Raw genomic sequence first — 25472 nt, 5'->3', positions numbered from 1 at the left:
CTGTTATTCTTGTAGGACACCTAATATCTTTCCAAAAAATCTATATTTAGCTCAAATTAGCCAGAGTTTATATGACTTGTACCTAGGAGCCCTGAGTAATATATAAGGAAATACAAGTTTATATTATTTTTTAATTCTAGAAATTTTTTGCAAATTCATTTCACATGCAATAAGATAAAATGAATATATAATTTTGAATTTCAATTTAGCATTTACCTTTAAATTTTAATATACATAACTATTTCTTTCTTTTTCTTTTATTGTTTTGGTACTTGGGATTAAATGCTGGGATGTTCTACCAATGAGCTACATTCCCAGCCATTTTAAACATTTTTTGATAAATTTTGAGACAGGGTCTAGCTAAGTTGCTAAGGCAATGGGTTTGCTAAATTGCTGAGGCTGGCCTGAAATTACAATCCTCTGCCTAAGCCTTGCAAGTCACTGGGATTACAGGTATGAGCCACCACCCCAGCAACATACACTAACTCTAAGTTTTATAACAAAGACTAGAATTACTCAACATCTCCTTCCTTCTGTTGCTCAAGATGAAAGCACTTCTCATAACCGGGTGTGGTGGTGCATATCTGTAATCCCAGTGACTCCTCAGCAATTTAGCAAGGCTCAAAGCAATTTAATGAGACCTTGTCTCAAAATAAAATATAAAAAGGGCTAGAATGTGGCTTAGCCCTGGGTTCAATCACCAGTACCAAAAAAAAAAAAAAAAAAAAAGAGTCCTTCTCAGAAATCTTGAAACACTCATCCACTACTCTTGTTTAGAAATGTTTTTCCTGTTGGGAATGGTGGTGCACACCTGTAATCCCAGAGGCTCAGGAGGCTGAGCCAGGAGGATCATGAGTTCAAAGTCAACCTCAGCAATGGTGAAGCACTAAGAAACTCAGTGAGACCCTGTCTCTAAACAGAATACAAAACAGGGCTGGGGATGTGGCTCAGTGACTGAGTGCCCCTGAGTTCAATCCCCACTACCCCCACCCGCCCCCCAAAAATCATTGTTTTTCCTGACTTTTCCATACTTATTTCCTGTTTTTGTGAGACTTGATTTGTTTAAATATACTTTTTATTCTATTTTCCCTTCTACTATTTTTTTTATTCTTATTGTTAGCCTTAGAATTTTAAAGAGCCTATTTAACAACTGAGGAGTTAAACTAAAATCATTTCCATCTTCACACAGTACAAGGGGCTTAAAGGGCTTTGACTCTAATCGGCCTCTCCAAACTTTGAATGGTTTTGTTAGCCAATATTTCTTTCTTTTTTCAAATTTATATATCACATATTATTACTGATTTTCACAATTTTTTTGAAGATTTGATCTTATTTATTTGTACACTTAAAAAATCTTATTTTTGATTGGACTCAGACTTAGAAGTAGAAGCTGTCAGAGAGGACAGCCTGCAGCTCTTGGCAATCTGTTCCTGATATTTTTCTTTGGCTTCTTTCATTCTCCTGGCCAAAAGTCTGGCACATTCTGCAGCCTCTTCCTTATTCTTCTTAGTACACCAGCGCTTGTGTTGCAGGACATGTTGAGTCACAAGATGCTGACTCTTCGATGCTTTGGTCCTAGGTTTTTTATTTTCCTTGTTTAAGGATTTTCTGACAACATGTTGGTGGACATCATCTTCCTCAGACAGACTGAAAAGTATGGGTATTCTACTGGCTTTTTTGGGTCCCAGTCAATGAGGTACAGTAGTATCCGCAAATCCAGGAACATTCTTCTTTCCTTTCCTTTTTTTTTTTTTAACAATAGCTATGTTGAGAATACTCATATTGGCATCCATAATGCAACCTTGAACAGGTTTGTGCTTTCTTTCTCCAGTTTGCTTTGGACTATAACAGGAATGCCCCTTACTCAGTAGCAGACGAACACAGCCATAGGTCAAGACACCCTGCTTCATGGGGAAATATTGTTTGTTGTCCCTGATTCAGACCACATAACCCCTCTATTCTTCACCCAGAATGTCAGCAGCAACTTTTGTGGCCATACACTTCTCATAAAAAGTACAAAGTTTGGTGTTCATTGTCCACTTCAATGAGTTTCTGGCAGCCAGTGGCTGGGAAGGAGATATTCAGCTTCATCTTAGTGAAGCAGATTGCCCACAAGAGACCATGAAAAAGAGCACAATTATTTTTTTCTAAAAGATTAACCATATTTATGATACATATTGCTCATTATTTAATTCATTTACATATGTCTCAGCCCTTCCTGTCAGGATAGTTGTCCTGCTTAATGAAAACATTCCTTAAAATTGTCTTCAGTAATAATAGTCTCTGTTATTGTTCACCTAGAATACCTAATAGTAGCTAATGTTTATTGGTTGCCTAGTAAGCATGAAGCTCTTTTTAAAGCACTTTGCATGTATTCATTTAATCCTCATAGAACCCTGTTATAAGGATGTAGTTTGCTGACCCCTGCTGTATAAGGAGATACTATGACAATCTGAAAGTATCCTTATTTAATACCTAAAATATTGTTTAACTAAGTTTTTAATTTTAGTCTGACAATTTTTTCCAGCTATCTGAAAATAATATTTCATTATTTCTGATGAGAAGAAAATTGCTAGTTTTATTGCTCCTCTGGTGGATCTTTTCTCTCTGATTGATTATAAGGCATTCTTTGTGGAATTCTAAGGATTGACAGCAGAGTATTTGGATGAATCTTTTTTTTTTTTTCCTGTTTGAGATTTGCTTTGACTCCAGACTCACAATGCATATTTTTCATCAGTAATGAAATATTCTCAGCAATTATCTCTTTGAATTATATTCTTTTCTTTCTGTGATTCAATTTATATATATGATAAACTTCCTCAATATTTCCTTGGTATTTCTTATGTCTTGTGCATATTTTATAAATCTCATTTACTCTCAGGCTTTATTGGCAATTTTCTTTAGATTGATTCTCTCTCTCTCTCTCTCTCTCTCTCTCTCTCTCTGTTTATCTGTTTACTAGTCCATTACTTTTAAATGTAAATTAATTTTTAAAATTCTAGATATTCTGGTAGATTGAAACATACGAATTGTCAATGCATAAATTTTTGGGGGGTATCAGGGATTAAACTCAGGGGGGCTCCAACACCCAGCCACATCCCCACCCTATTTTGTATTTTATTTAGAGACAGGGTCTCACTGAGTTGCTCAGCACCTCACTTTTACTGAGGCTGGCTTGGAACTCACAATCTTCCTGCCTCAGCCTCCTGAGCCGCTGGGATTACAGGCTTGCATCACTGCTCCTGGCACATAAATATTTTTTATAAAATTAGAAGTTCTGAATGGTTCAGTCTAATACTTGGTTCTTTTTAAAAACCTTTCAGGTATTTTTTAAACATTTTTAGTTGTAGATGGACACAATACCTTTATTTTATTTTATTTATTTTATTTTTATGTGGTGCTGAGGATCAAACCCAGTGCCTCACATGTGCAAGGCAAGTGCTCCACCACTGAGCTACAACCCCAGCCCCTTTTGATAGCTTATTGGTCCTTGCTTAGATTTTTAATTTCCCATTTTATATCTTTACATATTTTAAACAAACTTATTTTCTGTAACTGATAACTCCACCATCTGATGCTCTGTGTACCTGATTCTACTGTTCTCCACCCTGCTGACTCTCACATATTGCCCTTGTTTTTGTTTTTTTGTTTTTGCAGTACTGGAGACTGAACCCAGGGCTTCACACATGCTAGGGAAGTGCTCTACCACTACTGAGCCACAACCCTGACTGCACACACTGTTTCTTCAGTGAGTCTTTCTAACTTTTATGAGCTCATGCTCATTAGGAATTTGTGGGATATAAAGTTTAAGTAGAAGTCACATTATTCCATGTAGGATTTGTATTATCTGTCAAGACCAATGTGAACTAATTTCTGGATCATGTAGTTGTTAGAGTGAATGTAAACCCCATTCCACAAGAGAGCTACTTATGGTTTTCAGATTGTCAAGGGGCTATTTCTGATTCCTTCCACTCAGAGGCAAAGCCAAGTGAGTTTCTCTGCAATTTTTCTGGGATAGATGCCTCCTCCTCCCACTAATTTGTTTTTTTCATCTAAGTAGATCCTGGTGTTGTATGGGGATCATTCTATACCTAACCCTCGTCAAGTCCAAGGACTGGTCTGCTTGCCAGGCAAAACTGTTAAAGCCAAGGATTCCACGTTGGGGGATTGGAAACTGTCCCATGGAGGTACTAGCTTTAACTGGGGTTTCCACTCTAAATTCATGCTTCAATTTGTTTTTTTAGTTTAGTTTTCTTTTGTTTTGGTACCAGGGATTGAATTAAGGGGCACCTAACCTCTGAGCCACATCCCCAGCCCTTTTTGTATTTTATTTAGAGACAAGTTGCTTAGTGCCTCACTAAGTTGCTGAGACTGGGTTTGAACTCCTGATCCTCCTGTTTCAGCTTCCTGAGCCGCTGGGATTACATTACAATGCCCGGCTTCAGTTTGTTTTTGATTTGAGGATTTCTCTTACTTTCTTACAGGCTTACTTCTGCATGTCAAGTGGTGTTTTACATATTTCATCCATTATTTTAGATGTGTTTAGTCAGAGGGATACCAGGATATCTAGTCCATCACATGGCTAGAAATGGAAGCACACATTCACACACCTGAAATAATGTTTTATTATGCTCATCTCTAGGTTGGTCTTGACTTCCCCTCAAAATTCTGAAGATATTATTCCCTTGTCTTCTGGAAACCCTAGTTGTTGATAAATTATTTATATAGTTAACCTCTTTCTCATGTCTGGCAGATTTTAAGATTTTCTTGTTATCCCTGATTTTTCTGCAGTGTCACTATTACATAACTATGTGGGGGTTTGTTTTCATTTATTTCTCTTGATCCTAGGAGTAGGTACTTTTCTCAAGCTTTATTAGAAGTTTATTTTATATCTTGCTCCTCTGATTGATATAACCTCCAAATTTTTAACTTATTTTTCTTTCCTCTAATCCTTCACTTTCTGTGCTTTAATTTCATTCCCTAAGCAATATTCGTCACCAATTCTTTGTCTATAATTTATTCTTTTATTTCATTGACTATTTTAATTTCTAGATTTTCTAGTTGTTTCTTTTTACTACTTATTCTTACTACATTCTGCCTATTTCTATTTCACAATTTCCATTTTTTTATGATTGATTAATTTCTATTTCTTATTTGGGTAAGACTGATTAATTTACATCTCAAAAAAAAAAATCCTGATGACTTTAGGTCTTTTCTGGATTGTTTTTGCATTTTGCTTTCATCTGGAGTGAATTTATCTTTCCACTGTTGAATCTTTGGATGATTTTAGTTAATATTAGATTTCTTCTTGTGCTTTGAAATTTCACTTTGTAGGCTCATTTTGAAGGAAGGGATTCTCTCTCTCTCTCTCTCTCTCTCTCTCTCTCTCTCTCTCTCTCTCCATCCCTTTACCCTTTCTCTGTCCCTTAGGAACTGCACATGTATTTGCCCCAGCTGCCTTGGGACCTCAAGCACCAAAGAACCACAGGTCCAATTTCACTTGCCACTGCACACATTCCTTTCCTGGCCCAAGTAGTTGTTTTCATGATTTTGCCCTTGGTATATAATTTTAATTTCCCCTTTTTAATACAGGATCTACCAGTCTTCTGAATTTGGAGCAGAAAGTGATGTTACAGCACCATCTTCACTGCAAGTGTACCAATTAGTTAAGACTATAATTATTATCTAAATCATAATTATATCTAAATTCCAGTAGCTTTGTATGTAAGAGATGTGACCAACATTATCTATATGTATCATATTTTAATGAAATTCTGATCACATAAATATTTAGAAGACATCTGTTTTATTATTTTTTCTTGTTTTATTATTAAACTAATTCTGCTTAAACATGTAAATTATTTGGAACAATTTCAGCACGATCATCTTTCAAGATGTGCACAGGTAGAAGAATCAATTAGAATCACAAGGGACTGGAGGTGGAACTATTTTTATTCAAGACATGGGTAACAATTTGTTAGTTATAGATAATAAGTTATTGATTTTTTAAAACTTAGGAGGTAGAGAATGAGTTGATATAGAATTATCACTCTTGCTGGGGTATGGCTCAGGGGTAGAGCACTTGCCTAGCATGAGTGAGGTGCTGGGTTCAATCCTCAGCACCACATAAAAATAAACAAACAAAATATGCTCAACTATAACTAAAAAATAAAAAAAAGAAATATCACTCTTTCCTCTTGCTTTCCTCCTTTCCTCCCTAGCAGTGTTGAGTTCTATTACAGAAGGCTGTCTTTAGACTAGCAGGACCATTATGTAACCCTGCATGTTTCTACAAGCTGCTGGCTCTCTCCTGGCAAAAGCAAACTCCCTAAATAGCAGACACTCAGCAGTTGTAGGATAGACCAGGGGAGCAACCTCATAAGAGCAAATAAACATACAACACCCCACCTTGGAGAGTTCAGGCTAATACATCAAATGCATTTGCCTTTGGGTAAATAAGATCCACTGGCTGTCCACCCCAATCTCAGTGGTAAGTTTCACCCTGGGGTGATATTTTACTGCTATTGCCCTTGGAGTCGGTAAATATTTGTATGGAAAATATTATGCAACCCTCTGTTCCTGTTATTCCTCCACCACTGGTTTCTAGAACCTAAAACATTTTTGTAAACTTACCTTTATTTTGGCATCAAGTCTTTGTCTCTCCTGGGTTTTTTCCAATATAATTCTCAACCTTCAAAAAGTTTATTAAATTTGCAACTTTGAAATGAGGAATAGTATTTCCTTGCACATAAAAACAGACTCTTAATCTTGTAACACATTGTCTGCCTTATCAATCCTAGCATGGAAGTTCTGTGGCTAGAGATTGCTGAGGAAGAGAGGATGTAAGAATTGCTGAGGTGTAGTGAGGAGGGAAAGAGATAACGCACACAGGCCAATGCACAAATAAACCTGTGAGATTTCCTCCTCAAAAGACCAGGAAAGGAACATGATCCAGCTATGCCACTCCATGGTATTTATCCAAAAGAACTAAAATCAGCATACTACAGTGATAAATGTATACCAATGTTTGTAGCAGCACAATTCACAACACCCAAGTTATGGAGCCAGCCCAGGTGCCTGTCAACAGACTAATATATGAATAAAATGCCATATACATACACAATGAAGTATTACTCAGCCTTAAAAAAGAATGAAATTGTGTCAATTATGCCATTTGCTGGTAGTTGATGGAACTGGAGAACATCACACTAAATTAAATAAGCCAGACTCAGAAAGTCAAGGGTCAAATCTTTCCTCTCATATATGAAAGCTAGGAGACAGGGAAAAAAAGGAATTTTTTAAAAGGGAATCTCATGAAAATAAAAGGTAGATTAACAGAGTAGAGGAAGGGGATCAAGGCAGAGGCACAGGGGAGTACTGGGAAATGAAATCTATGAAATTATGCTAAGTCCATATTTGAATATACTGCAGTGAATACCACTTACATATATAGAATTATAATTATAATACACTAATTAAGATAATAATAGTAATAGAAGAGAGATAAGTAGAATAGAATAAGCAGATTAGGGGAGGGAGGAGGAAAAGGAAGGTACTAGGGAATGAGATTGATTAAATTATGTTAGTACATTTATTAATATGGCATAATGAATCCTACCATTATGCATAATTATAATGTACCAATTTTAACAAAGGAACAGTTTTTTGGACTTACTGTTAAATCCTTCTGTGATTTGGTGGCCAAAGAAAGGAGAACACTGCAAAGTAAACTCAACCTTCTTTACCTCCTGGGCAGCTCAAGCAGAGGCTGTAATTCTTAGAACTAAAACAAATTCTGACCACATCATACTATAGATGGATCCTGACATTAGTTGGCTTAACTTAGAGAATTTTTGACTTTGGGATGGTGTGAAAGTGATATGCATTTAGCAGAAACTGTACTTAATAAATGTGGATCTCCTGGGCTAACAACAGGCGGTGTGAACCTCTCTTGCAATGCTGGGCAGGGACGGCAAGCTGCAGCCCCTAGTCAGCCACAGAATCATGAGGGGAAACAACCTTCCCCTTAGAGTAGGCTCCGTGGCTAAGCTCTGAGGGTTGGTAAGTGAGGCATGTTAAATGCATTTTCAACTTAAGACAGAGTGTGTGTGTGTATGTGTGTGTGTGTGTGTGTGAGAGAGAGAGAGAGAGAGAGAGAGAGAGAGAGAGAGAGAGAGACACACACTGTCTTAAGTTGAAAATGCACATATATATATATATATATATATATATATTTATTTATTTATTTATTTTTATTTTTTTTTAGGTGGTGCTGAGAATCAAACCCAGGGCCTCACACTTGGTAGGCAAGCACTCTACTACTGAGCCACAACCCCAGCCCAAGACAGTTTCAACTTACAAAGGAAGTAGCCCCATTAGACGCCTAGGAGTATCTGCACTCCCGTGAGGACATGAGGATAAATGCAAGAGGATTAGGCCCAGTTTGAAGATGTGATTGAAAAAATGCAACTTTGAACAACTACTCAAAAATGGAAGATGGGAACTCAAGGGACCTTGATAATGAGAAAGAAAGTCTAATAGTTTTCCTCATGACTCAGATTAAGAAACTAGGCCCAGAGAGTCAAGGGGCTCTCTAGATATCCTTGAGAGGCAGAAGTAGGGCTCTGTCCACAGTAGATCAATTTCCAGTTCTCTGATCATTAAAAGTTCCTCTCTGTTAAATGTCTCAGGTGAGGATCCTGTTTCACATTCTGTTGAATTTCATTTTACCATTAGGAAGTGAGCCACTGGTTCCTTTTATGGAAGATAGTTAATTCATTTCATGGTAAAGGAGACTCCAAGCACAAGGCTCAGAATATGCAAAGTCCAAGAAGACACGTGTGAGCATGAGTGTGGGTCTTAGTGAGTAGTTCATGGTGTCTGCAGAGCAAGTTCCTCTGGGTGACTGACTGTGTGTGTGAGAGGGGTACTGGTGATAGGAGACATGACTCAAGAGTTAGATCCAGTGTCACCAAGGAATATATATGCTGGTACAGATTGAATCATTTCTCGCAAAAATGTTCTAGTATCCAAGACTGTGAGCTTACTTGGAAGCAGAGTCTTTGCAGATGATCAGATTGAAAGGAGGTCACTATCCCAATATGAGTGATGTCCTTAGGAAAAGGGGAAATCTGGACACAGACATATGAAGGAAAATGATAAGGACCAAAGGGAGAATGCCATTCAAAAGTCAAGGGATGCAGAGGCTGCAAGCAAGGAGAGAGGCAGAGAGAAGATTCTCCCTCAGCTCGAGGAACCAACACTGAAATAGGACTTAGGACTTGTAGTCTCCAGGTTTCTAAGACAATACATTTTTGTCCTTCACACCACTCAATCTGGAGTACTTTGTTAGAGCAGCTCCTGAAAACTAATCCACAGACCAAAGTTAACAATGTAGATTTTAGTACACAGATAAAGGAAAGTCACTGAAGGATTTTATGTGGGAGATTCACATGATCACACTGTAAGTTAGAAAGATCATGCTTCTTCACAGTCATGTGTGCATTTGGATCAGAGCAGGAAAGATGAGAGGCAAGAGTTCATTTAAACTCCAGAAACAGTTCAGGCAAAACATAATGTGAATTAAGACAGTGGCATTAGAAATGAACAGGGCAGATTTATAAAGTATTGAGGAGTAAATGGTCAAGGAAGCCAGGTTCATGTTATTAGAGAAATGAAAGGACACTTACCATGAGTCCACTTTAAAACGGAGAAAATGCTTGATTTGGATTTGGACTTGAAAAAATAAATAAAAATTGTGAGATAAAATTATCTTATGTTGAAAATTATTTTGGTTATAAAGGCAACCGTGTGCATTAATTTTAAGTGAACAGAGAACAAACTGAATTGTTTTGTATTTTGACTTTTCTTTTCTGGAAGATTATGTGACACATTACGGCTGTCTTCACTTTCAGAGCCAGAGCATAACAGAGCTACTTGTGCAAAAAGAAAATGGAGAGTTTCATCAGGGCTCTCATGTCCTCCTTTAATCCTGTGACACGCTAACCATTCTCACTTGAAGTGCCTTTCACATTGTCATTATTTTAATTTTCTGTTTTAGTTGCCAATTGGTCTATGTCTGCCTGTGTCCTCACTTGTCAATGGTTTGGACTAGAAACAGGGCACAACACTGGTGTCAATCTGGAATAATACACCTCATCATCTAGGGTTGTATGTTCTTTTCCCTCTTCTTTGTTATGGCAATGAGAGTTCCATGCTTAAAAAAAAAAAAAAACTGTAGTAACCATTTAAAGTCTGTGCAAATTTCAAACCATTTCTTTGACAGTCATCTTTCCAGAAAAAGAGTACAGGATAGTGTACAGAAAAGGGATGGCAGCGAAGGGCTACAAACCAGGAGACTGGCTCTGCCAGCAGCTCCCTGGGTAGGCTCTTCCTCTTTGCCATCCAGAAGAGAGTTTGGACTAGACGTCATCTAATGAGAAATGTTTCATGTTTGGGTTTGACATTGTAGCATACAATTTATTTACTATGTGTTCATGGACAAGTCACAAACTATCTAAAATCCTAAAATTCAGTTCTCATAAGCAGAAAGCAAAAGCATTTTGCTCATTATTAATTCATTACCATATTCCTGAAAGAAGGTAAGGTATGAAGAACAGGAGCTACTTTTCACCAAGCAGAGACTACTTAGGGTGGTGATGTTCACACTTTTTGCAAGAGAAAAACACCTTATATAGCATAGATGTCAGTAATGAGCAAGTTCATTTTTACCATTTTAAGGTTTTATTGTACTTAGAAAAGGATTTATGTATTGTAGAATCCTTAAAACCCCTCAGCAGAGGCTGGTACACAGGGGGCACAATGTGAAAAGCAATGTTATCCTCTGAACATTTCTGGAAAACACAGCAAAGATTCAATGGTATTTATGGCTACCACAGCACAATGGTATTTATGTTGTACCAAACATAGAAACAGATTCACTATTTTGATAAAGAATATTTTTGGTGTCATATAAAAAGGAAAACACAGGATTTATATATTCCCATGGAGGCAGGCTTTAAATGGGACACTCAGATGGAATTGTGGTGGGCTGACTACCTAGTTCAATTTTTTTAAAAAACTGGTAATTGATCTCATTATCTCCACCCTTCTTCTCCCCATTTCAGGATTTGAGTAATCTTTTAAAAATGTAAATCTGATTTATCACTTTGTTGCTCAAACCTCCAATGTGTTCTCACTGACTCTCTGGGGCAAGTCCAAATGCTTACCATGGCCCTTGCTCATGTCTGATCTCATCTCATGACACACTGATTTCCTTTCCATCCTGTTCCTTGAACACACAGATCTCTTTTCCTCAGGGCCTTTGCACATACACATCCCTCTGCCCAGAACACTCTTTCCTCTACATATCTGGCCAATTCCTACTCGCCTTTTTGGCCTTGACATAAATAACCTCCTCAAGAGGCCTTTTCCAAATACCTGCACACTCCACCTGGCTCCACTACTCTATTTTGGGCTCTTGTATTATTCTTTCAACTCTATTTTCTTCTTCATAGTGTTTACTATAATTTAACTCATGTACTGATTTATGTTTCTGTCTATTGAACATCTGCCTCCTGCCCCTTCCCAAGTCTAGTTTTAGGAAAACATTTTATAGAACAATGTAGTACATGATTCCAACTTCATGGTAAAACATGTTGAGAAATAAAACTATGTTTTCTCCCTCTCCATACACTTAGCACAAGTGTCATTTCTCTAGAGATAGAAAGGTTGCTCCAAGTGGACATATATTCAGCACTACTCCTACATACAGTCATCCCTCGAGAGCTAGAGGGGATTGTTCTAAGACATTTCCTCTCCACTACAGATACCAAAATTTATGAATCCTTAAGTCCCTTATACAAAATGTTATCTTTGCATATAATCTACCTATATCTTCTTATATACTTTAAATCATCTCTAGAGTACTTGTAATACCTAACACAATGTGAATGCTACATAAATAGCTGTTATACTATACTATTTAAGGAATAATGACAAGAAAATTAGAGTCTGTACCTGTTCAGTACAGATGCAATTTTTTTTCCAGTGCGGGGGATCAAACTCAGGGTTTTGCATATGTTAGGCAAGTGCCCTGCCATTGGGCTATATCCCCAGCCATTTTTCAAATATTTTTGATCTATGGCTGATATGGATCTGTGGATGCAAAATGCATAGACAAAAATACAACTGTGTTTGATGTTTTTAGAAAGCTCTGGACACACTTGACAAAATGGATGTCCTGCCCTGTAGTTAGAGCAAACATTCCTAAAAGCCCTTGTATATTGTCTCTTCTGTAATGAATATTCTGGTGTGGGAAGTCAGCCTGGGGGTGAGGGCAAGAGGTGGCAGGAAAGCAGATGGCCCTGTGCTATTTCTGGGCTTTGCCAGGCCCACCAAGTTAGTCTGTTGGCCTCAATTACATCATCTCGGCTGAGCACAGCAGCATGGCTCTAGCACAAGCCAAGAAGTTCCCAGTATTTCTTTAGACTACTATCAAAGTTGGAAATATGAGAATGAACACAAAACATGGTGTCCATTTCATTACAGGTATAGTCTCACAAGGATGAAGCAAGCCTGGAACTTGCCTCCTAGTGAGATTTGCGAGTTAAGAGAGCAAGACTCCTAAGGAAAGGGTGCCCATCTCCAAGATGTGAGGGCCTAATGTTTAGGGTGGCCTCACTTATTTAATACACCTTCACCACCCTCATGCCATCACATAGGCATCTTAGCTGATGATTTCAAAGAATCAAAATCAGAAGGGAATTCTAAAAGCACAATTTATTTCCTGAATAAATATAAAATACTATACACCAACATGGCAGGAGGTCACATAACCTTTCTCAGTCACTTATAACCCAGAACATAGCAAAACTTGCCTTTGGTAAACAAAGGCCACCCATCAGATGGGCAGTATAATTACTAAAGGCAGGGAAGAGATTTTGGTAAAGAGAGAGGAGGTGACGGAATGGACTATAGAGGATTATACATATTTAGCATCTAATTCTTATTGCAGAAGACTGGCCTACACAATAAAGAAAAATGAAGGAGTTTATGGTTTAGATTCAGAAAGTTCTTGTGTAACAAACTGATGGTGCATCAAAATCATTGTAACCAACAACTCTCATGGACAAAGGAACATGGGGAAAGTCTGCATCTTTTCTGATAAAATTACCCAGGATGGAACAAGAACTTAGACCAAGATGTCGATTAACTTTTAAGGGCAACCTTCCATACCAAGAAGACCAAAAATAAATCATCTTCATCAATTATTTGCAGGCTATAACATTACAACACACAATTTGAGATCTAAGACAAGTCAACAGGAAAGGTAATAACATATCTATGTGAGGCCGATGTAACAAACAGGAGCTCACTCAGTCACCTGACAGATAGAGATCAAGCACCCTGTGTGCCAGTGCTAACTCTACCTCAGATCCTGTGCTCTCTGCTGGGGCATTAGAGGAAGAAGTGCCCATAAGGAGATGGGAAGGAGGAAGAAGAGAACAACCTAGTGACCTGGTTTTGCTAGAAGCAAGCCAGTTTATTTTGCTCATTCATGTTTGCTGCTACAGAGGACTGCTGCTTAGCAAGGCTGCAATGAGCATCTCTGGAAGAATTAGGCCAGTGCACAACGTGAGCATTGAAGAGAGCTCTGAAGCAGGCTTAGCCAACCTACCTGTGTGAGTCTTGAGTCGCTATGCACAGCTGAGTTTCTCAGCAGGGGGGCAGTGTTACCCTCCAGACACAATATATCCCAGAAATACAAGACAGCACATACCTGGGCGGACAGGGCTCTGTGTTACAGGCCTGGCTCATTGCTGGAGGACGGTGGACCATATCACACAAGCTGTCATTGACTGTCTGCTGGGTCTGGATGTGTAAGCACACTGCTATGGCTTCTTGATGGCCTGGAGGGTGGTAAGAGAAAAAAATGCAAATGACATAGAATAGCTTATTGTAGAGAGAAAGAAAACGAGGTCTTAGGTCTTCTCATTCTTAGGTTGCTGCCCTTTCGACTACATCATGGGGCTGCAGGATGAATTTCAGGGCACAAGTACAAGCAAACACCTTGACATGACCCAAAGTCTCCCCATCTTTGAAGTCCTTCATTCACATTTTAAGCACAGTCCCTCTCCTCTCTCTCTCTCCCCCAAGCCCACTCATCTTGACACATTTGATTCTCCATCTACCCTCAGACTTACCTGCATCTAAATGTACTTGAAGCCAGGAGTCCCTCCAAAAGAATCATTACAATGATCCTTCCCATAATGTACAACAGTTTCCCTAAGAGGAATTTTCATGCCAGCTGCCAAAGAATCACATTTGCTCTATATCATTTCATATGTGCCAAATCCAATGTATAACTTTCAAAATTTTTCATTATGGTTTGAGATGCTATTCACTGTTACCATAATTAGTAATATTTTGATTGCTAACAAAACATAGCAATAATTTCCATTGAGAAAGTGTACAAAGTACTTTCATTATGTTATTTGAGCCCAAAATTATCTTGTGAAGCCAAAAATGATACTCTTATCTCCATTTTATTAATTTAATAAGGAAACTGAAGTTTGGAAAGAAACGCAGACAGCAAAATGTGGCAGATTAAAAACTAAAAATTAAATTCCCTGCCTCCAAAATGTAATACATTCCCAAGTAGTGACTGCTCCTTGTTCCAATAAGAACTTCCACAAGTGTATTTTTCCTCTGAGGCCACAAAGATCTGTCTCACCCCAAAGCCCATGTTTTCCACCGCTCTTCTTTGTCTGTTAAGACAAAAGAGAATTACTATAAAATTGGAATTGAATAAAATATAAATCAAAATTTTGATTAAAAAAGTCAAATAAGAATGGTAACAGCCCCTGACCATGCTATTTGAAATATGTAAATGTATTCAGTTTCATGTTAGAATGCACGTTCCATTACATTACAACTTGTGGTTCTTTTTCCAAATGCCATGTTTCAATCCAACCATTTTACAGCACTCTGCAGAATGCAGTATAGGCCAAAAACATTTATAAAATACATATTTGAATACTCAGTTCTTTCCAACAAATTTTCTCCTGCTGTCTTCCGTTGTAATTTTATGGTGCCTGACATAGTGGGATGCAGTTTTAAATCTACATGCATCTTCCTTGAACTTTTAAAATAAACATTGGCTAACCTGAAATGTAAGAAAATACTGCTACAACTTCATAACTGGTTCTTATTTGCAAATATCAAAGCTTCCTTAGTGACTTAACATGTATATTAATGTTCATTTTATAGTAGTTTCATTCTTTTTTAATCTGAGAAAAATCCAGTTTCCTTTGGAATACAGTTTAATTTGAATTAAAAATTCTTTAGAAAATATATTGAGACTATTATGAATATTTTTTGGAGACTAGCTGGGGAGACTTTAAGCACTACTTTAAACATTTTTGAATGGAATTGTCAAATACTTGTGACACACTTCTCTGTCTTGCAGCAAGTTTGTTGAAAAGAATTTAAAATTTTACTAGATGATTTGGCATATTTTTGGTATAGAATCATTTTCCAAAGATAGCCACAAAATATTTCTCATCTGCCATGCTGGTCTTACGATGTGACCTTGACACTTTCTACTTCAAGAGGTTTCATCAAACAATTATCTTAAAAAATAAAAGTAAAATAGCTGGACATGGTGGTGCACACCTGTAATTATAGCAACTGAGGAGTCTGAGGCAGGAGGATCACAAATTCAAGATTAGCTTGGGCAACTCAGCAAGACCCTGTCTCAAAAAATAAAAAGGGCTGTGGACACAGCTCAATGATAGAGCACCTTTGGGCTCAATGCCCAGCAGCAACAACAGTAAAACAAAAGTTAAAAATTATAAATATAAGTTTCATCTTCTACTTGTCAAATTCCAGGCAGTAATTGCAACTATGCATTTAGATATTTAAATTAAATCAAGAATTGAAATTTCAGGATGATTTTTCCAGGAAATTCCCTGACTGGCACAAAGTGACAACATTTACTTCACATTTGACTTCAGTAGTGTTATGATAAAAGGATCTTTTTCCTTCTTTCTTTCTTTTATTAAATATGTCACTTAATGACAGAGACAAGGTCTAAGAAATACATTCCTGGTGATTTTGTCACTACTGTGACAACATCACAAAGTGTACTTATACAAATGCATATGGCTATGATATCACTTGGTGATATAACCTTAAGGGATCACAGTTACATATGCAGTGCCGCATGACTACACATATATACTCCAAGTCTTCATCAAGAAATAAATTAATGATTAAAGGGTAAAACACAGACTCTAGGAGAGAAGCAAAGCCAAAAACGAACTAACACATTCCTTTTTGTTGGCTTAGATTAGTTTGAGTTGGGTTCCTCATATGTATATAAGAGTCTTGACTGGTTTAAAATGCAAAATGACACACATACACAAACACACACAGATACAGGCCTAGAGCCATTGTTCTGAAAAGAACAATTAAAATATTTTTTTAATCTGCAGATAAGCTGGTATGATAGAGTAGCAAACACATAAACTCTAAAGTAATGAAAACTAGGGGAAGCATCATATGTTATGGACTCAGAGAAGAGCCAAAGAACAGTATCACGCATCACTAAACATTCCAGTTTCACAGCGCTCCAAATAGGTGAGGAGCCAGTTGAAGAGACAGCTGGTAAAGATTAAGGGTTGTCCAAAGCCATTTGGTCCTATGAAGGGTATCATAAACATCACTGGAGCCTGAGAGGAAGTGACCAATTATATTAAGAGTAGCTGGAAAAAACTACAGCTTGAGGCCTGTCATGATTGAAGGGATTCACAGAGAACAAAACAGTGACAGCTAATGTACCATGTCGGGAACACGTCTCCACAGGGAGCATGTATAAACGAGCCCAAAGCGAGCCCATTCAATTTTTATTCTCGTTCCACTGTTTGCAGGAAGGCACTCTGGTATTCCACTCTACATAACAGAGTATACCTACACACATCAGTGTCACTCATAAATATATGCAAAATCCTAAATTAAATACTATCAGATCAGTCTGCCATAAAATACTACTACATTGTGACCTCAAAAGCCTGTCCTCTCACCTACCCAATCCCTCTCAGAAAATATTCATGCATGCACACAAAACAGAAACTACCAGGTAGCAACTTTCTTTCATAAGCATAGAAACCCACCTTTGGATTACTTTGCCTTTCACTTTCATTCTGGAGATTTCTCAAGGTCTTTCAAATATTATCCAAGATTATCTGACAATAACCCAACCCAACACAACACATACACACCCAACTCCCCCTCAACTCATGATGCAGTCCAGTCATCTCCTCTCTGTCCTATCATGGCCAAATACTGCCCCCCCAAAAAAAAAAATCTGCTCATTTCCATTTTGTCATCTCTCAGTCATTCCTCAGCTCTCTTAAATTTGGCCTCCATCTCTGCTATTCCACCGAAAAGACCCTTTCTTTGGTCACCCCTGACTTTGCATTGCTGAGCCCAGTGTCAACTCTGAATTCCTTGCAATCCCACCATACCACACCCTTCTGTTTTCTCCCCATCTTACTGATCTTTTCTTCTTGTATATTTTTGCAGCTCTGTGTCCTCCACCTAGCCATTAAATGTTGATTTTCCTCATGACTTTGACTTTAACACACTCTTCACATATATCTTCTTCCTGAAAATTCTCAGCCACACCTCTGTGCATCTGCAGTTCAGATGTCTCCCCTTTGCTTCAGAATCACACACCTGACTGCTATGTGGCATCTCCATTTGGAAAGTCTAAAGGCACCTTAAAAATATTAAATGAATTCATTGTTTTCCTCCTCAAACTGGACACTCATCACCTTCTAAAAGAAGGCTCAGACTCAGATTAACCAACTCCTTCCTGTTCACCCTCTCCCTTGACAGACTCTTCTACATCTCTCAAAGTCATCCTCTACCTTCCCTGACACCACCACCATCCCTACTCCAGAACAAGCTTGCCTTCTTTCTTTCTTTCTTTTTTCTTTTTTTGTACTAGGGATTGAATCCAGGGGTACTTAGCCTCTGAGCTGCATCCCCAGCCCTTTTATTTTTCATTTTGAGACAGGGTCTCACTAAGTTACTTACAGCCTCACTAAGTTGCTAAGGATGGCTTTGAACTTGTGATCCTCTTGCCCCAGCCTCCCAAATCACTGGGATTACAGGTGTGCACCACCACGCCTGGCCTTGCCTAGAAAAGGCAATAGCTTCCTGTTGGCCCTTATGTCTATTCTTGTGCCTTATGTTCCACTCTTTATGATGAGAGAGGGTGGAAATAAATAAAAAATTGGTCACTCCCTCTTTAATTACTAGAATGGCTTCCTATGATCTTCAAAGATCCAAATCAAACTGGCCTGCTGTGCCTCAATTTTCTGGCCTCCGCCTTCCTCCCTAGCATCATTTCACATTGAGCTCTGCCTTACTGTCAATACCCCAGCTATACCTGGCTCCTTCAGGTCAGGAAGTGTGTCACATACCCTGCTGCACATCAAGGGCCTCTGCACATGCTCTCTCTGGGAAGTTCTCTCAGCCCCCGCCCCCAACCCTCCTTTGCTTAGGCTTTCCCTTACTTTACTAATTAAGCCAAGTTCCCTCTCTTGTATGCTTTCATAGTATCACATTCTTTTTTTGCAGCTGCTATCACCAGTGGTAACTGTACACATGTGTGTGATCATGTGATTAATGCCCTTACCCTATTAGAATGGAGTTGCAAAGTTAGGAGCTACTGATTCCCTATCACCCAACCTACTACACGGAAACACATACTAACTATTTGATAAATGTTGTTTTGAAATGAAAAAAAAAAAAAACATAGATTTCCATTACTGCTAGGACCAAGCCAATATTGATATTATCCACACTATAAACTATTGTTTGTGAAATTCTAGACAAGCAATCAGATATGAAACATGATAAATATTTTGTAGAAAGAATAAAATCTTCAATATTTGCAGATTGATTACATAGAAAACTCATAAAAATGAGCAGAAAAACTATTAAAATATTAAGAGATTCAACAATGTCAGTTTTGTGTTGTTCTTATTTTTGTTTCTTTTTATGGTGTTGGGGATTAAACCCCAGGGTCATGAGCGTGTTAGGCAAGCACTCTACCAATGAGTTACATCTCCAGTCCCAATGGAGAAAAAAAAAAGAGAGAGAGAAAATTTTTAAAAAGAGAAAAAATAATCAGCATTCTAATGTAAAAGAAATACCCTATTATTACATCACAGCAATAATAACCCAACTGATGTTCATTACGTACCATGAACCAGGCATTATGATTAAACACTTCTCCAATATCACCTATTTAATACTCACATTTAATCCTTTCATTATTCCCAGTGAGGTAGGCATGGCTTTCCCCATTACATAAAAATGAACCACCCATCTACAAATTTCAATAAATATCTCAAAGAGAGCAGCAGAGCAGGGGTCAGACCTCACAAGTCCATTTAGTACTAGCCTGTGCTGTTAGAAAATATATAGGTAAAGACAACAACAGTATAAAATATGAAAGGACTTCGGTAAGGAATGTTTATGATGTAGCAAATTCTTCCCAGAGGGCACTAAAAAGGGGTATACACGCGCACACACACACACACACACACATGCAGTGCTGCACACCCGCCCAGCCTACCTACCTCCCTGCCTGCACAGGCATGCACACTTGCACTCGCACATGTATACACACACACATGCACTATGGAAGCTGGAGACTGAGTATGTCTGGATTCATCCCACTTTCAGGAATTAAAAAAAGAACTATCTTGCTATTTGCTACTCTAATGTGAAAGAAGACTTATGCAAGGTACTTCAGCATCAACAATTTCAAAAAACGGTTTTATTTCCCCTATGATGTGAAGATAAACTAGCAAATATACAGAATTTGAAGATGTGGCCAAAATTTTTGTTTTCAGAATTTGTAATTTGTATTTGTTACTCTTCTACCAGAATAGGAGTATTTAAGAAATAACTTCATGGCTTTGAGAATTCATCTCACTGTGATGTCAGTCATCACAGGCTTGTCCTCTCTGCTATCCAAAGTGAGGGTTTAAAAGCCCACATTCACATATAAGTGGACTTGTGGGGGCTCAGGTTCTAGAACTATGATAAAAGAGGTCACAGAGAGGCAAACGTCAGTGATTATAAGAATTGTGTTTGAAATAATGAAATCGAAATAATCAAAATCTGTGCTCCATCAAAGACTTGTCTTATTCATTTTATATTCCTGATATTTAGCACAGAACTCAGTAAAAATTCATAGGGTCTAACAAAATAAGCACTCAATTTCCAGTTTTTGTAGAGAATTTTGGTTCCACACCTTAGCTCTTCAGTTTTATAGAGTTTATTCATTTTTTAAACTTGAACCCAAGAAATTAAAAACATAACTTTTTATAAAGTTATAAAGCTTATTATATTCACTTATATAGTTCAACTAACCAATCCTTTCTAAAGAATGACAAGTTGTTCATTTTCACTTAAGAGGTAGTCAAGGGTTCTCTGAGCTTCCTCAACTGTAAAATTTAGGTTAGTGGGTGCTCAAGGTTCATTTTAATCCCAGAATTGCACAGTAAAGTACACCCTTACAGGGCTAAGAGGCTGCTTAACTGAGTGTTGAAAGATTACCAAATTGAGCTCTGTCAAATTTTGTAAAACAAATTCCAGATTTACAAGACTACAGCAGAAAGAAAGTACCTGTAGCTTAGGGGTAAAGCACTTGTCTAGCATGTGAGAAGCCCTGGATCCCATCCCTAGTACAAGGGGGAAAAAATCAAATATCCATCTGCATACTGAGTGGCATTTCTCACAGTTTTTCTTCCCACAGCAGGACAAAAGGTCCACTGGGAAGATAAAGATAATCTCATTAGTCAAGTTTCACATTGTTTCATAAAACATTTATGCTTTAAATAGATTGCTGTATGTATACACATGGATGTATAACCAATGTGATCCTGCAATCTGTACACGTGGAAAAATGAGAATTCATACCCTATTTGAATCAAATGTATGATATGTCAAGATCATTGTATTGTCTTGAGCAACTAATAAAAAAATAAATAAAATTAAATTTTAAAAAAGTTATTCTATCTACCCTTAAGTACATACTCATGGGAAATTAAAATACATGTCTACACAAAAAGTGTTACATGAATGTTCATAGCATAATATACAAAACATGAAAATAACCCAAATTGCCATCAATTGGTGAATGTCTAAATAAAATGTGGTGTGACCACATAATGGAATACCATTTGACTCCAGAGGCAGCTAAGGATTCCTCTCCTAAATTCCTCCATGTGAAAGGCTGGATGAGACCTACCTCCGGTTGAGGCACATGCCACTCTGGCAATTTTAGAGAAGAGGTGTCAAGAATAGGCTGGTTTAGGGTTGAATCACACAACAACAAGAAAGATAGATACCATTGATTTATGGAGCGAGGATTATGGCAAGGATTGAAAATTCAGTCTCAAGAGCTTAGGAAACAAAAGGTGAGGGGTTCATGTATAACACACTCCAAGATCAATAAGGATTTCCAAGCAAAGGATGCAGGACCCCCTGGGGGAGAGGAAGGTTCTTCTGAGCCAGTGTCTCTGAGGCAGTGGCTCCCTGTATGTTCCTTGCTTTGGCTGGGACTGACTCAGAATGTGCTCAGGTAAATTCTAGGGCAGCTGGCTAGAAGCCACGATGAGGAGTCAGAGGACACGGTGTTCAGGGCCCTGGGTTTCTAGAAAGGCTATCTCTTTCGTGTTGGTAAAAGAACTAGCTTTCTTTTTGATAATTTCTATTCCTTTCAACAGAGCCCTAAAGAATGGCTATCTGTATGTCTGTTTCCTGCTCATCTGCTTGCTTTTGGATCCTGTAGTGCTTAAATAATCCAGAGGGAAACTTCTGTACCCTGAGGGGTCAGGCTACACAAACTCTTCTTAATCCTAACAGGGCTTCCTGCCTATGCATGTCATCCATCCATACACACACATATAAATCATGGTGACTGGTTCCTTCTGCACTGGTTCCTGTCCCAATGTGCAGGACAAGCTCTGACCGAAAGTTGCATCCTCTGTGATAATTCAAGGCTCCCTCGATGTGTATTTTCAATGCCAGATGGATTCGACTTATCCATTCTGCATTTCCCTATCTATCCAATGTTAGCCAGTGAGGCCCAACCCATCTCAGTTATGCAGATTCTTACTGCCCAAGAAACATATGATTTTTTTTTATTAGGTTACAATCCCATTACCTTTTGCCTTTCTAAAATAATAGCTAAAAACATGAAAGAAAAGCCTAGTTTTCAGTTGTTGGAATGACTTTATCCCCTTTAGACTTCTGCTAGTGTGCTTATCTTGTTTACTCAATTTGGTAACTTCTCAAACCACTAGAAAAACATGACATAACTGTCCCTTAAGCAAAGGTTCAAGTACCTCCCAAGCATGTTGCTGTGCAAGGAGTGAAGCCAGCATACTCCCAGTCGTAAGTCATGTCACTGTCCTTCTCTTGGAGAGGGACGTCCAGCTCTCTCGATGCAAGACTCTCGTTACAAGCTTCAATGAGGCATGGCCGCTCTGTGGGCAGCTTGGGGCCTTCACACTCTTCCTCTGGAAGCTCAGTTTCTGTCTGTGTGAATGTGAGCAGCACTCGGCACTTGACCTCTCTCACCTGTATGCCTGGCCCACATGTGGTACTGCAGGCTGACCAGGGATCCGGAATGAACCTAAGGAAAATCACAGGCCCAGGAAAGGAGGTCACACACAGGCTGTAACAGGAATAGTGTCAGGCAATCAACAAAGGAAAACATAACCATCTGCCTTCAGAGGGAATTCATTTGGGGTGCTACACTTCTATTATGCAGTTAACTATCCATTATGCAGTTAACAAACTTTCAGATCTTATAAACAACAGAAAACAAAAAACTATGCCCTACTCTTGCATCTGTATAAAAAATCAAATTCTGTGCTATGATAAGAACAAACTATTGTTACAAAAGTTTATGTTTTCAATATTTAGTAATAAATAAATCATCATGTAGACATAAATTCTAATAGGAGTTTAAATTCTAATAAAGTTTTCTTTGCAGCCCATCCCTCCTTCTACCTCCTTTAATTTATTTTAAAATATGGAGATTTTCACCAATATTTATTCAGTGAGTCTTTTCCAAACTTATTTATATACATATTTTAATTGTATATATATATATATATATATATATATATATATTTTTTTTTTTTTTTAAATTGTAGTTGGACACAATACCTTTTTTTTTATGTTGTGCTGAGGATCGAACCCAGGGCCTCGTATGTGCTAGGTGAGCGCTGTACCACTGAGCCACAACTCCAACCCCATGAGCTTATTCTTTACAACAGATGTTGTAAAGAGATGGTGTAAAGAATGTTTCAATGTTTAGGGGCTAACCTATAGGCTATCTTATATGCCTTTTGCAAAATACACAAAGCTTTAATATTCTTTCATATTTACTATGTTAATGCACTAAGATGCTGAATCTTCTTTAAAATATTAAAGGTATTTCACAATCTGGCTGAATGAAGCACTTGTTTCTTATCCTAAATTATTACCCACTAAATCAAGGGTGGCCAAATGATGGACTTTGGATATATATATCTAATATGATTTTATCTGTATTACTTCTTCTTATTGTTATATCCACACAATTCTTACTCTCTCCCCACTACTCCTAGTAATATATTTTTTTAAAGGCAAGAAAGGAACATAGTCATATGAGAACACTGAAGAGCCACTTCCAGGTGAAACACACCCAGAGGACAACAGTGTGTTCCCTGCATCTCTGTACAACAGAAGCCTTAAGAACATGAATTCACTCACATGGGAGTTTAGATATGAGACAGTGAAACAATGGAATAAAATGGAAAACTGCAGAGCTGAGGAAACCAACTGTGAAATGTAAAAAGACAATTAGAAATCTAAGAAGTAATTCAGGGTCTGGGGACGTGGCTCAAGCAGTAGCGCACTCGCCTGGCATGCGCAGGGCACTGGGTTCGATCCTCAGCACCACATAAAAATAAAATAAAGATGTAAAAAAGAAGTAATTCAGAACAAAGGAAAAAAAGCAGAAAAGACATGACTGAAGATCAAACTGATGACACAGGGAGGACTTAGAAGTTAATATGGTGTTCAGAAAGAAAGAAAAGAAGTAATTAAAGATATTAGGAGGTAGAAGGAGGGATGGGCTACAAAGAAAACTTTTGTTGGTGATGGAAAATGGAGATCATAACTATTTAGTAATGGTAACCAATTTAAATGGATTAAATTCTCCTATTAAAAAGAGTCTCTGATTTATGAAACCATAGACGATACAAATAAAATGAAATGACTTCATAAACATAAAATGTATAAGGATAAGCAAAATGAGATTTTAAAATACAAATTAAAATAAAACAGAAGGTCAGAAAAGCAGATGCACATATTAGGAAAGAATAAACAGAACAGACAAAAAATATCACTATTTGAAGATGACCTTATAATTTTGAAAAAACAGTAAAATTAACTGAAATTTTTCGGAAAAAAATGAAAGAATTTAATAAAGTAGTCTATAACTATAAATGTATGTGTATCTGTAAAGAAATACAGATATATAGTGCATATCCTAAAATTACCAGTTTTCCCAGAATTCAGCTAACAATGTTTGCTGCCAGGCCATATGCTAAGCATATTACATGTATTATTTAATATAATTTACACAACAACTTCAGGAGTTGTCATTATTTTCCTATTTTTACAAATGAGAAAAACCTTTAAAAGTATAAGAAAAATTACTTAAAATCCATGAGTTTGTTATGTATAAGAAATATGCAGACCTGATACAACTAAAACTTTAAAAACCTGAGGAAATTCTGTGCCCAAAGACAAAGTACGCTTTATTCCCTGAACAGGAAGAACTCAAAATTACAAAGATGTTTGTTCTCCTTTGCTTAATTTAGAAATAATGCAGTTCCAGTTCTGACATCTAAGGCAATTTGGGCAGGGGTATGGAGGGGGGGGGGGAGGGCGGACAGACACAGACAATACAACTCTAAAATTTTATAGAATGTTAAGTGAGTATGGGCTGGGGATGTGGCTCAAGCGGTAGCACGCTCGCCTGGCATGCGTGTGGTCCGGGTTCAATCCTCAGCACCACATACAAACAAAGATGTTGTGTCCGCCGAAAACTAAAAAATAAATATTAAAAATTTTTTTTTAAAAAAGAGTAACTGCACAGCCTGATTAAAACGATAAAATAATTCAAATAGTATGGCACCAGTAATGCCATACTTTACAGAATGATGACATTTTAAAATCAAAATGAGTAGTTTATTCAATAGATGGTGCTAAGTTATGAAGTTGTTTGGGAAGAAATTAAGTCAGACTGATTTTTTACTATGACATGTCAAAGTAAATTCCTTCTGGATCAAAGCTCAGTGTAAAATATAAAACCATAAAAATTACTA

The 25472-nt window shown here is 37.6% G+C and overlaps 1 protein-coding gene and 1 pseudogene across 2 annotated transcripts in view; both read right to left on the bottom strand.

Moving 5' to 3' along the window:
- The window catches only part of Adamtsl3 (ADAMTS like 3), a 341011-nt gene that overhangs the window by 90491 nt on the left and 225048 nt on the right, over nucleotides 1-25472 (bottom strand). For both annotated transcript variants that reach the window (XM_058577562.1, XM_046438417.2), the window contains exons 16-17: nucleotides 22434-22723; nucleotides 13781-13910 (exon numbers count right to left, since the gene is read on the bottom strand). In XM_058577562.1, the coding sequence (XP_058433545.1) occupies nucleotides 13781-13910; nucleotides 22434-22723 (420 nt within the window). The remainder of the gene's footprint in view (nucleotides 1-13780; nucleotides 13911-22433; nucleotides 22724-25472) is intronic.
- On the bottom strand, nucleotides 1023-3167 carry LOC124088691 (small ribosomal subunit protein eS6-like; annotated as a pseudogene).

This window comes from Marmota monax, unplaced genomic scaffold (genome assembly GCF_021218885.2).
Source record: "Marmota monax isolate L192 unplaced genomic scaffold, Marmota_monax_Labrador192_F-V1.1 WCK01_AAM20220418_F8-fsc00005, whole genome shotgun sequence".
NCBI classification, from domain to species: Eukaryota; Metazoa; Chordata; class Mammalia; order Rodentia; family Sciuridae; genus Marmota; species Marmota monax.
This window is presented reverse-complemented; position numbering and strand designations above follow the sequence as displayed.